The sequence below is a fragment of the Drosophila novamexicana genome, unplaced genomic scaffold, assembly GCF_003285875.2.
Source record: "Drosophila novamexicana strain 15010-1031.04,08,12 unplaced genomic scaffold, DnovRS2.1 tig00000009-arrow-pilon, whole genome shotgun sequence".
Taxonomy (NCBI): domain Eukaryota; kingdom Metazoa; phylum Arthropoda; class Insecta; order Diptera; family Drosophilidae; genus Drosophila; species Drosophila novamexicana.
The window spans coordinates 2,850,160-2,863,036 of record NW_020824766.1 but is presented as its reverse complement, the minus strand read 5'-3'; the positions used below and the strand labels follow the sequence as shown (position 1 = coordinate 2,863,036).

Here is a 12,877-nt window from a genome sequence, read left to right as displayed (position 1 = left end):
GTAATTTTGCTAAGCGCTCTTTTACAGCTTCACGCTCAAGTTAGTCTTTAGAAAGATGTAGAACAAAGCGTAGAGGTACTTGGTTTTTTCTAGCCGTGACCATAAGTCAATTGTAAAACTCTCACCAGCGATTGCAACTTGGGAGATTTTTACGCTTTGAGCCAAGCTCAAGTGCCTGAACCCGGTCAATGGGGCTCCAAGTGTGGTGCACTCATATAGTTATGACTGTACGCTTTGGTAAATTTTGGCATGCCAGGCACGTTTTACACTCGCTGCACACACACTTGATGAGATGCACAGTGCAGAAAAGAAACCCAACAGGGTCATAAATGCACCGGCCACGGCATTAGAAAGCTGCCACAGAGCGAATGGAATTGGGAATGGGTATGGGAATGGCAATGGGAATGGAATGGCCAGTGCAATGGATTTAATGCTCAGCCTGTTCTCGTTACGTGCATGACTCATGAGAGCACTAAAGTGCGAGATCCAGCAAGTTAGCAGCTGAGATGTTGCTTGAGCTTGGCTGTCTATGAAATGCATTTCACTTTTTTGGTTTTTGGTGGGGAAATCAATAACTCTGCCCAATTTGTGCCCCCCCAGGCGTATGCACTTCACACACTCTCACGATCCAATCAAACGAAAAATGCCTAACAACTGACTCAGTGACTGACTTGGCCCGAACCCCACTTAAACTTAATTAAACAGACAGCCGCAGCGAAGAGCAACCAAATAACAATTGTGGAAATGACCCATTGAAAATCTGTTGATTAACAACAACTGTTAAAAGCTTCACGTCAGATACGAGTCCGATTTAATGGAAAAAAAAACTGCTCGACTGCAGCGTTTGTTAAGCAAACTATGCTAGGCTTAGCATTAATGAGCATAATTGCAAGAAGAGCAGCTTTATGCGTTGCGCTAGTATTAGTGAGCTTTTGAAAGCTCCGCAATCGAGCAGTGCGATGGGAATGTCCCGAGTGCATTGGTGTGTCCTGACTGTGTGAAAGCACGTGAGTTTTATTCTGTGACAGTGCTGCGATTAGCTATACGAACGCCCGATAATAGATAGCGATGGGATTGTCAACTTTCCAAATGCCAAAAATAAATAAGTGAGTAACAAGTTAATTTCACTTGGTTAGCAAATGCATTTTTAGCATACACAGTCGAACATACATTTTTCTCACCCATTTCACCTGGTTGGCCAACTTGTTAATCTGTCTCTCTCTCTCCCTTTCGCTCCTGCGCTGTCTGTCTGTCTCTTCTGCCGTATCTAGCATTTTATCTGGGAGGTCTTGTTTATCTGCTTTATCTGTTTTGTGGGGCTTTGGTTTGGCATGCGAGCCGCTTCCTCAAATATAAATCGCACGGCATTTGCATGTGGAGAAACAATTTCTCAGGCCTTGTTGTTGGCTGTTTGTTGGCTTTAACGCTTAGGAGGAGGCCGCCTTTGATATATGCCACATGACGATGGTCATAATATTTTTGCGCAATTCGGTTGTCGTCGGGCGGCTTTTTAACTCAATTTATCGATCGTTAAATTAATGCATTATTTTTATTTATTTTTTTTTGGCCAGCCAAAACGCGGTTTGGCCATGTTTTATGCCCCACTGCGCAGATTTCTTGCCAGCTAGCCAGCCAGTCAATTGATTCATTTCGTGTGTCCACAGCCAACACAAAATCCACAGTCTGGCAATTAATTATGAATAAAACGTAGTCACCTCCACTAAAATCAAGTAACCTCATATTTTCCCACTGTTTTCGCCTCAAATCGCAGTTGGCACTCGAAATGCAGCAAGTTTATCAGTGAGTGCAGTCGCTACGCTTTGATTTACACTCTGCTTATTTGCTTAACTGATTAATCTCTTGAGGCACTTTTACCTAGTCTCTTCGATTGTTTATCGTTTCATTAGTGGGTTTTCCTGTCCACCATTTGGTATTATAGCATCGATTGTCGGCAATGAGGGCATCATTTATTATGCAATTCAACTTTCTGGACTTTCAAATGTTTTCTTTTAATTAAATTGTGGAACAAATTCATTGCAATCATCTCTAAGAGGGTATGCTACATTAATTTAAGTCTTGCTGCTATGGTTTAAGTTCATGAGAATCGCATAGAAAGGCAAGCCCAATATCCCTACTAATGATAATGTCAATGCTAATGTTAAGCAGATATCGCGCGCTGCTTGTAACCGACTTTTATATGCTGAATGTTAGCAGCTTGTCAAGAGTTGATTGATTGTTATATAAGTCTTGTCGCACTCAGCCGGCAACATATTTACATGTATCAGATGAATCGCATACGCTCATTAGCATTCCATATTCCAAGTCGATGCAAACAAAGTCATTTGAGTGCCTGCTTAGCGATATCTATATATCTATAGCTCTCGGCCGCAATATATATCCACAGTAACTTAGCTGCGAGTGGGCCAAGCCCAAGACCATCAACTAGACTATACTCAATTTCAAGCACCTGAGCACCAACCGCTGGCCACTAGCATTGATATGGCCACAATTCTGCCTTGATTACGATACTCGCAGACAAAAAACAGAAAAAGAAAAATATGTTTTAATAATGTTCGCTCCAAATGATTTGGCAATCGAAATTTGATACAACCAGCGAGTCGGAGTCGAGTGCATAAATTACCAAGCTAAACGCAAGTAATTCTCATAAAAAACAAATGCACAGAATGCACGAGTACGAGTGCGATTAGGAGTGCAGCGAGGGGGGTCGGGGTACGGGTACGGCATGGGGTACTACTCAGATTGCAGGCGGCCCTCCGCCCCGCTTCCGCCCAGAAGCCCATAATACGCGCTCGAAACGCGGCCAACACACAATGGCCCCAAAATGGCAAATGGCGGCAGCCAAAAAGCCAAGCGGGGTGCCCAACTTTAAGGGGATCAGGGGAAAAGGGGTAACAGGCAATTTCCATTAAATGCAAATGCACACACAACAAGCAGCAGTGGGCGTTTTGTGCGCGATTCACAAGCGACAATAGACGCGCGCTATTGATGCACGTTTCAACAGGTTTTCATTAGCAAGAGCCTTGTTTTGCCAGCTGCTTATTTTAATTAAATTGCAATTACTTCTGCATAATAATGTTTTCTTACATTTTATTGTAAAGGACAAATGTAGTTGCAGCCAAATCGCGTGCATTTGGCGCGTTTTTAGTCGCCTTTTGTTTGTGGATTTCAGCGGGTTTTCTGTTTCGCTGCCTCTGCAACTATTTTTATGACATTTAAACAATTATTTTCGAACACTGGCAAACAGTTGTTAAAAATATCATTTGCCGGCCAAGCCCAGCCAAATGGCGGCCAGCTCGTTGCCTCGGCTGGTGTCAACATGTCTGAGACTGCCAGGCGCTGCTCTGACGTTGCCACCAATTGTACAAGTTGCTGTTGTTGTTGTTGTTGTTGTTGTTGCAACGCCCCGCAGCGTAACATGCGAGCTGTGGATATACCCTAACTGAAGGTAATCAAACTTATCGGTCTAAAGAGAACCCTATTCTGTTCCCTATTCTTTGATTGTTTTAAAAACAGTTTGGGCTTAATTTAAGAATAGTTAAGATTGAATATATCTTAAACTAAGAACAAATAAGAGTTACATTAAAACTTGACTTCGTTTTAGTTTCAGATCGATAAGGCTATAAATACTTGATTCCATTTTTGATGTTTGTCTGTTAAATGTCATACTTAAAATAAAAATGTTATACTTGAATCAAGCCAGTCTGGTCTTAACATACTTTAAAAGTCGACTCTACTTAAGTGAAGCATAAAATGTTTGGGTTTAGAAACTGCGTGAATATAGTTACACATCTGCTAGTCTACACTTGGCTCAATTTTAGATATTAGTCAATACCTAAAATAAGAATTTTAAGCTTGAATCAAGGCAGCCTACTCTTCTCATACTTTGTAGGTCGACTTTACTTGGGCGTAAAATGCTTGGGATTGGGATTTGCGTGAATATAAGTAATTATTCATTAATCCGTACTGTACTTGATTCCTTAATTTTTTTCATAACTATATTTATCTAAAGTTCAATTTTAGATATTAGTCATACCTAATATAAGAATTTTAAACTTGAATCAAGGCAACCTAGTTTTCTCATACCTTGTAGGTCGACTTTACTTAGGCGTAAAATGCTTGGGATTGGACTCTGTGTGGATATAATGATACATTTGTCTGTTTTCTTAATTCTTTCTATGATTATATTTATCTAACGCACATTATGTGTCGGCAAGAGTATTTCGACTTCGACTATTTGCAGTTCACTTTTCATATTTTGTAGCCTTTTGATTTAATATTTTGCAGCCGCCTAAAAACTTGCCAAAAAATTATTATTATGAACCTGTTGTTGTTGTTGTTGTTGTTGTGGTTGTTGTTTTGGCCGCTTGTTGCTGGCAGCTCGTTGTCTGGCTTGTCTGAAAATCGAATTCTTGAATGAACCATTAATCTTGCGGCCAGCTCTGGCCGCAGCCGGACCCCGGGCCGATCATTAAATGGCTGCAGTAATTGCATTGCGGCTGCAGCTTCAGGTTTTTGCCTCTGTTTCGACTTTGGTTATATATATATATTTTTTTTTCATCTTGGCTAAATTAATGCGGGTTTGTCATATTACAATTACGTTGCCCGGCTGGCATTACACCTGCGCCTTAATGCGACGACCCCTTGGGGCCTGCAAACCCGAATTGGTTCTACTCGACATTTCGTGTGAAAGGTTGTCGCAGTTGTGCCTTTGTCTTAAGGTTAGGTGCTAGAAGGGGCTCCGCTGCACAACAATGGGCGCAGCTAACAGTTTGTTAAATCATTTGACAATTTATTACATTTTGTGCGGCGATTGGTTCAGGGTTTGGTCTATGTCTAAGTCTAACTATGCAGCCGGAGTAAGCTTTAGCTAAGCTGAACAGGAAGTTAAGGGAAGTATTTTATAATTAATAAAAAAGTGAATATGGGAAATGGTAGTCATATCTACAATATGTGGGATCTATCTACAATTGCGGATCCCTGGTTCAATGATCGCCTGATCTTCGCTTAATGCAGATCACACTAGAGTGCAGCATTCCAACACCTCTCACTTAAAATAAGAAGAAGAAAAGAAAAAACTACATGCATACGAGTATTTATGATGATAATACAATCTCGCAGCAGCAGCAGCAGCAAATTGTGTGTGTGTGTGTGTGTGTTGTAGAAAAGTGAAAATCACTTTTTAAAGCGCTGCTGGACAACATATACTAGAGATTTCAATTTCCAATGCGATGGCAGGCATAATTTGTTAATTAATTTTCAAGCAACAACTTAATCAAAATGATGTGGCCAATTAAAAAGCCACCGCGGGGAGGCCAGCGATAAGACACAGAGACTACGAGAAAGGGGGTGGCAGGAGAAAAGCATTGCGAACTAGTTTAAAGAAAGGCTTTCCTCGAGTGTGTGTGTGTGTGTGTGTGCGGCGAAACGAATCGCTGCGTATCGAAATGAGCCGGAACTTAATTACTCCAACTGCGGATCGATAGGTCGCCCGTCTGACGGTTGGAACACTCTGGCCTGGACTGTAAGATGAGCACATCAAAAGTTGCTCAGACGGGAACAGGTAGACAGAGAGGCTGGACAGGTGGCACAGTGGGTAGACTGCAGCGGAAGTGGGCAAAACAGCGACAAGTTTTTCCAGCATCCGTGGGAGTTGACAGCTAGCTGCCTTCATTCTAGAAAGCGATTTGCATCTGCTTGGCCGTATTTATATTCTACTTCCAACAGGCACAACTGTCTGTGATTCCTTTAACAATCTTGCGATGCTATCACACACACAGACTCCGGTCGAGCATCTGCGAGTTTCAATTAAATCCGCAACCAAAAACTTAAAAGGCAAACCAAATTTATCCTCAACGAAACTTCAAGCTCACCTGCCTCCATGGCTGGCTGGCCCCTCAATTAATGTACCCCGTGCCGAAGCTAACCAATTTCAACTTATTATCCCACACAATGCAAAAGGCGGCAAGGAACGGGTTCTGGTCACGTTTTGGTCCAGCTTAGGCTGCTCCAAGAGCAAACAAAAAAAGCAAAATACAAAATACAAAACCAACGCAGACACAAAATGATTTGCGGTTCATTAAGACGCGAAGCCCCCAGACAGGCAAGAGGACTGTGGAAAGGGGGGTGGAGACAGGGGAGAGGGGACTCCAGACTGCATCTACGATGACTAAGGCACTGGCGGAACGGTCACTAAATACACTTGACAGACGCTGCATTTGAGTGAGATGGACTTTTGGCTGGTGTCCGGCCAACGCAGACGTCGCTCGATAAGGCGCAGACTGGACACATTTGCCTGGAGCTCACGATTAACGCCAACAGCTCCTCCAGCTAATCGGACAGATCGCGACAAGCCAACAGTCAGACAGACATAATTATATTGCTGACGATCATGATGAGGTCCATGTTGATCATGATGATGATCATGTTCAGTTATTTGCACAGACTTTCAAGTGGATTCTAGCAGATTGTCACGAGTAGGAAGTCGAACAAGCCTTGGCAGTTGAGTAGGTTGGCCAGGTTGAAGAGGTGATCTAAGGACTAGATGGACAAACTAAATGTGGGTTGGCACAGATGGGATCAGGTTGGAATAGTCAAGGCAGTGACCGCCAGACCAGACTTGATAGAGCTGTCAAGAGTACACGGGTAAAAAGATTGGGAACAGGAGAAGTTGAGTAAAAACGCAAAGCGTTATACGAGATGCAAATGCGATCCTAATTGGCAATGCAATGGGTATTACATCAGGAAAAGGTATCCCTAGCGAGACAAACATCTATATATTATATGAACATGAAGAACTCAGAACATGGTGAGCTATGTCGAAGGAACTTTCTGTCTCTTAAGGACCAAGGGTCCTTAAGTAGTTTAAGGTAATTCAATGTATGTCGAGAACTTTCTGTCTCTTAAGGACCAAGGGTCCTTAAGTAGTTTAAGGTAATTCAAATGGGTAAAAAATTACCAATTATTTAGCCCATCAAAAAGTATTTCCTGAATATCTCTATGATATAGTCTCTATTCTTTAGATCTAAGCTGGAACGAAACATATAACTGATTCATTAAAAGTTGTTTAAAGACGTGCTTAAAAATGAGTGACTGGTTGGCCTGGCAGAGGAGATGCTTCTCCTTTCCTAGAATAGACATAAATTACATATATAATAGACAGATTTAGTAGATCTAGAATAAGGTTCGACATGTTTTCATATATATACATATGTTGGGTGTATATTCACCTTATAAGTTATTTTCAATATTCCACACATTTCTATCGCTCTGTCCCTATCTCGTACTCCCTTGTCTTGTTAGCTTTAGGTCTTGCTGCGCTTTCCACCTCGCAGACCTGATCCACACCCTGGAGCATAGATCACTCAGAAAACATATGACTAATCAATGCGCAACGCCTTTCTATTTAGCGCTCGCATTCTGCCTGAGTCGGGCCTGGGTCTGGTCTGGCCTGGGTCTGGCATGTTTAATATTTGTGAACCGCGTGGAGAACTTTCATCATTGATAAGCCCGACACACACACACACACACACACTAGTTATAGACCCCCGTCAGCTCATGTTTCCTCATTCGCATTGCAGCAGCATCGTCAGGAGTCGCAGTCGCCGGACTATCAACGCTATGCGAGCATTGGCAAATTGCCGCGTGCAACGGGCAATGCCAATGGCAACAGCCATGGGATCGCTGGCAACACACACACCGTCACTGTCGACATACACCAGCACAGTGGCCCGAGCAAGCAGCAGCAGCAGCAACACACAGCTGGCAACAGCAACAATCTGCATTTGGCGTACTGCGATCTGAATGGGGCTCCGGCATTTGCCACGCCGCCAACGCGTCGGCGTTTCTTCAATCACAAGAATCTGCGCAGCGCGCTCACCGGACACCGACGCACTGCCTCCAATGGCGGCTGTCCGCTGGACACAGCATCGATGCTGTCGGGCGGTAAGTTCTAGTCATAGCCACATCCAGCTCAGGTGTTGGGATGCACACATACTCAGTTCCTCTTAAGCACAACAAGATTAGTTGGTAAATAAGCTTTGCACATTTCTTATACGCTTCCGCTTGCGCCAATCGTAATCCTTTAGATCATCATTCGCATCATCATCATCATCATCATCGTCGCCAGCATACGGGCAGTGGCAAGGAGTCGAACGCCCTAAATACCTCCACCTGCTCGGATTCGGCGGTCACGCGACGTCGTCGCAAGAACTTCAGCAACAACAATCTGAAGACATCCGCGGAGCATGGCGCCAACAGCGAGAATCGACTGAATCGGCTCAGTTTGGCCGGCACCTCGATCAAATCTCTGATCAAATCCCTGTGGAGCGTCAATTCATCGAACTCAAGCGAAGCGGGACTCAATCAACTAGCAGGCATGGCGTCCACTTTCGCCGGACTCGACTTCTTCTATTTGTTGTACATTTTGCATGGCATTCAATTTGGCTCGATTCTACTCTGTTAATACTTTGCATGGCAACTTTTTTTTGAGATTTGCTGACTCGCTAATATATAGACTCATTATTTGCCTAATGAGATATTGTCTGTCCGAAATTAAAATATACCCAAACTAGCTTAAGCCCGAGTGGGCAAATTACATTTTAGTTTAGTTTAATTCGATCTGTTCACATTTTTCACTTTCCGATTTTTCGAAAATTCTGAAATTACTCTTCAATGAATTTACATAAATGTCTTACTCAACTTAAAACCGATCGGATGGTAAACACTTAGTTTAACATAACCCTTTTTTGCATCAATTTTCCACAGTTTCGGGGGAATATCAAATTAACTCATAATAAAAGGAATTTTCGATTAAACCTATACATTTTTATAATTGTTATTAAATAATTATAATAATTGTCAATCTGATCGACTCACATTCAATTCTAACCTCTCTCTTGCTCGATCTTTAAATTATTATTACATGTTTTTGATCAACAGGCTTTTAACATAAATGCTAAAATGAGACTGTTAATGTGAGGCTGTTAATGCTATTGCGAGTTAGATGCTCATTTAAAAGCATATATATATTTTACTTATTAACATTCCTGTTCTATATATTTATGTATCACCCCCCATTTAATTTTAACCTCTCTTTTGCTCGATCTTTACATTTCACTACATGTTATTGATCAACAGGCGTTTACCATAAATGCTAAAATGAGAATGTTAATGTGAGGTGTAATGTTATTGCGCGACAGCTAATTGCAGTAACATTTTCTCGTAATAACAGGAAGATCATTTAACATTTTTAGATGCATAAATTTGTTATTTATTGATATTGCTGTTATTTATATTTATCGACCACCTCCCATTTAATTGCACGATGTTTACATGTTGATAATGTGAAGTTTATCAGTATTTTTGATGGTACTCACCCACATACTTTTGGCTTATACCGCAGGCAGCGACACCTTGGGCATTGAACACCATCCGCACTCGTTGCTGCAGCAGAAGGATCAGCTGCGCGCCCGCCTGGGCCTGTTGCTGAACGACAACAACAACAGCAACAGCAACACGAACACCAATACCACCACCAGCAGCAGCAGCAGTAGCAGCAGCGGGGGCGGCGGCGGCAGCGGCGACCACAATGGCAACTCGACGATGCAGTCGACCAGCATCTCGAGCAGCGCTGGGGTCAGCACCACGGCGAACAGCAGCAGCGGCAATGGGAGCGTCAGCGGCAGCTCCTCGCAACATATCAGTCCCGAGTCGCAGCTGGCCAGCGTCGGGCTGAGCGGCAGTCAGCTGTCAGTGGCCACCTCCCACAAGGACGATGCGCTGAGCCTGTGCGGCAAATTCAAGATGGGCTGCGCCCTGCAGGAACATCCCTACGAACAGTTGCCCCTGCCAGTGCCGGGCAAGATGCGCAAGGGCGCCGCACGGCGTTCCACGCGCGCCCAACAGTTGCCCGCGGGCACGGCAGCTGGAGCAGCCGGAACGGGCGGCGTCGTCAATAAGCGGGCAGCGGCAGCAGCGGCCTTGGCAGCAGTGCAGCTGGCGCTGAAGCCACTGTTCTTTGAGGTGCCGCTGCAGGAGCCCGATCCGCCGTATGTGGGCCGGCAGTGGCTGGTGCAGCAGCTGGCGAACATACTGCTGGGCACGGAGACGCGCGTGGTGCTCATCAATGGGCAGCCGGGCACGGGCAAGACCGCCTTCTGTCTGCAGCTGGTAGAGTACTCGTGCTTTGGACGTCGTCAGATGCAGGCGCAGCAGCAGGAGGATGCGGATGCCATCTATAGCCAGCTGGGCGCACAGAACGAGCGCATGCGCGGCCTGGCCTCGCACATGGTCGGCTATCACTTCTGTCAGGCGGACGCGAATCTCACCTGCCAGGTGCCGGACTTTGTGCACTCGCTGGCCGCCCAGCTGTGCCAGGCGCCGCAGCTGACCGCGTACCGTGACTATCTGCTCTCGGAGCCGCATCTCCAGGACATACTGAGCGTGCGTGAGTGCATTGCGGATGCGGAGCGTGTGATGCGCCTGGCCATACTGGAGCCGCTCGCTCAGCTGCATCGCGCTGGCAAGATACCCGCCAAGGTGGCCGTCATTTTGGTGGATGCACTGTGCGAGGCGGAGTACCATCGGCCGGATCATGGCCATACCATAGCCAGCTTCCTGGCCCAGCTGTCGCCGCATTTTCCCGCCTGGCTCAAGCTGGTCGCCACGGTGCGCACCCAAATGCTGGAGCTGGTCAAGGCACCCAGCTATACGCAGCTCACGCTCGACAGCTGGGCCAGCAGCCAGGCCCTGCAGCAGGACATGCTGGACTACATCAATGCACGCATTGCCCACTGTCCGGAGATTCAGCACAATATTGGCGGCCAGTTGGCCCAGTCGCAGGCCAAGTTCGTGTCACATCTGCAGTCGCTGACTCGCGGCTCCATGCTGTATGCCAAGCTCATACTGGATCTGATCTCGCGCGGCCAGCTGGTAATCAAATCCTCCAGCTACAAGGTGCTGCCCGTCTCACTGGCCCAGATCTTTCTGCTGCACTTTAATTTGCGCTTTCCCACGGCGCGCAGCTTTGAGCAGACAGCGCCCATACTCAACGTTTGCCTGGCCGCGCTCTATCCGCTCACGCTGGACGAGATCTACTATAGCATGGAGGCATTGCAGCATGGCCAGGAGCCGCTCAGCTGGCCGCAGTTCATGCAGCGCTTCAAGCTGCTCGACGGCTTCCTTATCAAGCGGCTGGACAACACGTACATGTTCTTTCACAGCTCGCTGCGCGAGTGGCTCATGCGCCGGGATGAGGGCGAGTCCAGCAAGTTTCTCTGCGACGCCCGGCTGGGCCATGCGGGCATCGCCTTCCGGCTCTCCCGCCTGCAGGCGCCGCTCCAGCCGCAGCTAACGCTCGAGCTGGGCCATCACATGCTCAAGGCGCATCTCTATAGCAGCAGCCAGGCGGCGCTCTCGCCGCGTGATCTGCAATCCTATTGGCTGGCGGGCGCCGCCGACAACATCTCCGCCGCTTTGGGCGCACTGCGTAACGTCTACAGTCCCAATGTGAAGGTGTCCCGGTTGGTGCTGCTCGCGGGCGCGTCGCCGGATCATCGCACCGACTACATGGGCGATGCGCCCATTTTGTGCATTGCCGCCCACGAGGGCATCTTGCCCATGGTAAGCCTGCTGCTGGAGTTTGGCGCCGATGTCGGTCTGACCAACAGCCAGGGCTGCACGCCCCTGATTCTGGCCGCGATGCGCGGCCACTGCGATGTGGTGCGCCGCCTGGTTGCCGCCGGCAGCAGCCTGGGCCAGCTGGACACGACGCAACGCTGCGCTCTAGTCCATGCCGCACGCATGGGTCATCTCAGTGTGGTGCAGTATCTGCTGGCCTGCGACTGGTCGCCGCGCCCACGCTCCCAGGATGTGGGCCGTTCGCTGGCTCTGCAGCAGGCGCTCATTGGTGCGGCTGCGCAGGCGCATGTCAAAATACTCGAGGATCTGCTGGATCTCAACGAGCACGAACTGGACGACCTCAGCGTCAATGTGAACGGCCTGGAGCCGAGCAGCGGCGAGCTGGCGCTGACGGCAGCCGCACGACACGGCTGCACGGATGCGGTCAACATTCTGATGTCGCGTGGCGCCCAAATCGATGCACGGAATCGTCAGGGCTATACGGCCCTCTGGCTGGCCGTCAAGGAGGGCCATTGGAGCGTGGTAGAGCAGCTGCTGCAGCGCGGCGCATTGCTGGACGAGCCGCTGGGTCAGGCGCGCAAAACGCCGCTGATGATCGCCGCCGAGGAGGGACATCTGGAGCTGCTGGAGTTGCTGCTGGCACGTGGCGCCACATTGGAGGCCGAGGATCATGAGGGTTTCACCGCGCTGAGCTGGGCATGCCTGCGCGGCCATTTGGCAGCGGCCAGGTGCCTCATTGAGCACGGCTGCAATCGACAGCACGAGGATCACAAAGGACGCACCGCCTTGGATCTGGCCGCGTATCAGGGCGCGGCCAGTCTGGTGCTCTATTTGCTGGAGCAGGGCGCTAATCTGGAGCACATCGATGTGCATGGCATGCGGCCGCTGGATCGTTCCATCGCCTGCCGCAATATACAGGCGGTGCAGGTGTTTCTGCGCAAGGGTGCCAAACTGGGACCCACCACTTGGAGCATGGCCATGGGCAAGCCGGAGATTCTGGTCGTGCTGCTCAACAAATTGCTCGAGGATGGCAATGTGCTGTACCGCAAAAATCGCTTCCAGGACGCCGCCCATCGCTATCAGTATGCGCTGCGCAAGATCTCCGGCCTGGAGCAGCTGCTCGAGCGGAATGCCGTATTTGCCCAGCTGCGCACAAATCTGCTGCTGAATCTGTCGCGCTGCAAGCGAAAACTGAATGTAAGTTATGCCCCGCTCTGGA

At 47.7% G+C, this 12,877-nt stretch overlaps 1 protein-coding gene across 2 annotated transcripts in view; it reads left to right on the top strand.

The window, feature by feature from the left end:
• LOC115769141 (protein TANC2) overlaps positions 1-12,877 on the top strand; it is a 59,041-nt gene that overhangs the window by 45,653 nt on the left and 511 nt on the right. The window contains exons 4-5 of one of the 2 annotated variants that reach the window (XM_030713845.1): positions 7,602-7,962; positions 9,422-12,855. In XM_030713845.1, coding sequence (XP_030569705.1) covers positions 7,602-7,962; positions 9,422-12,855 — 3,795 coding nt within the window. Of the gene's footprint in view, positions 1-7,598; positions 7,963-9,421; positions 12,856-12,877 lie in introns of both variants that reach the window. The other variant, XM_030713843.1, reaches the window with a different exon arrangement.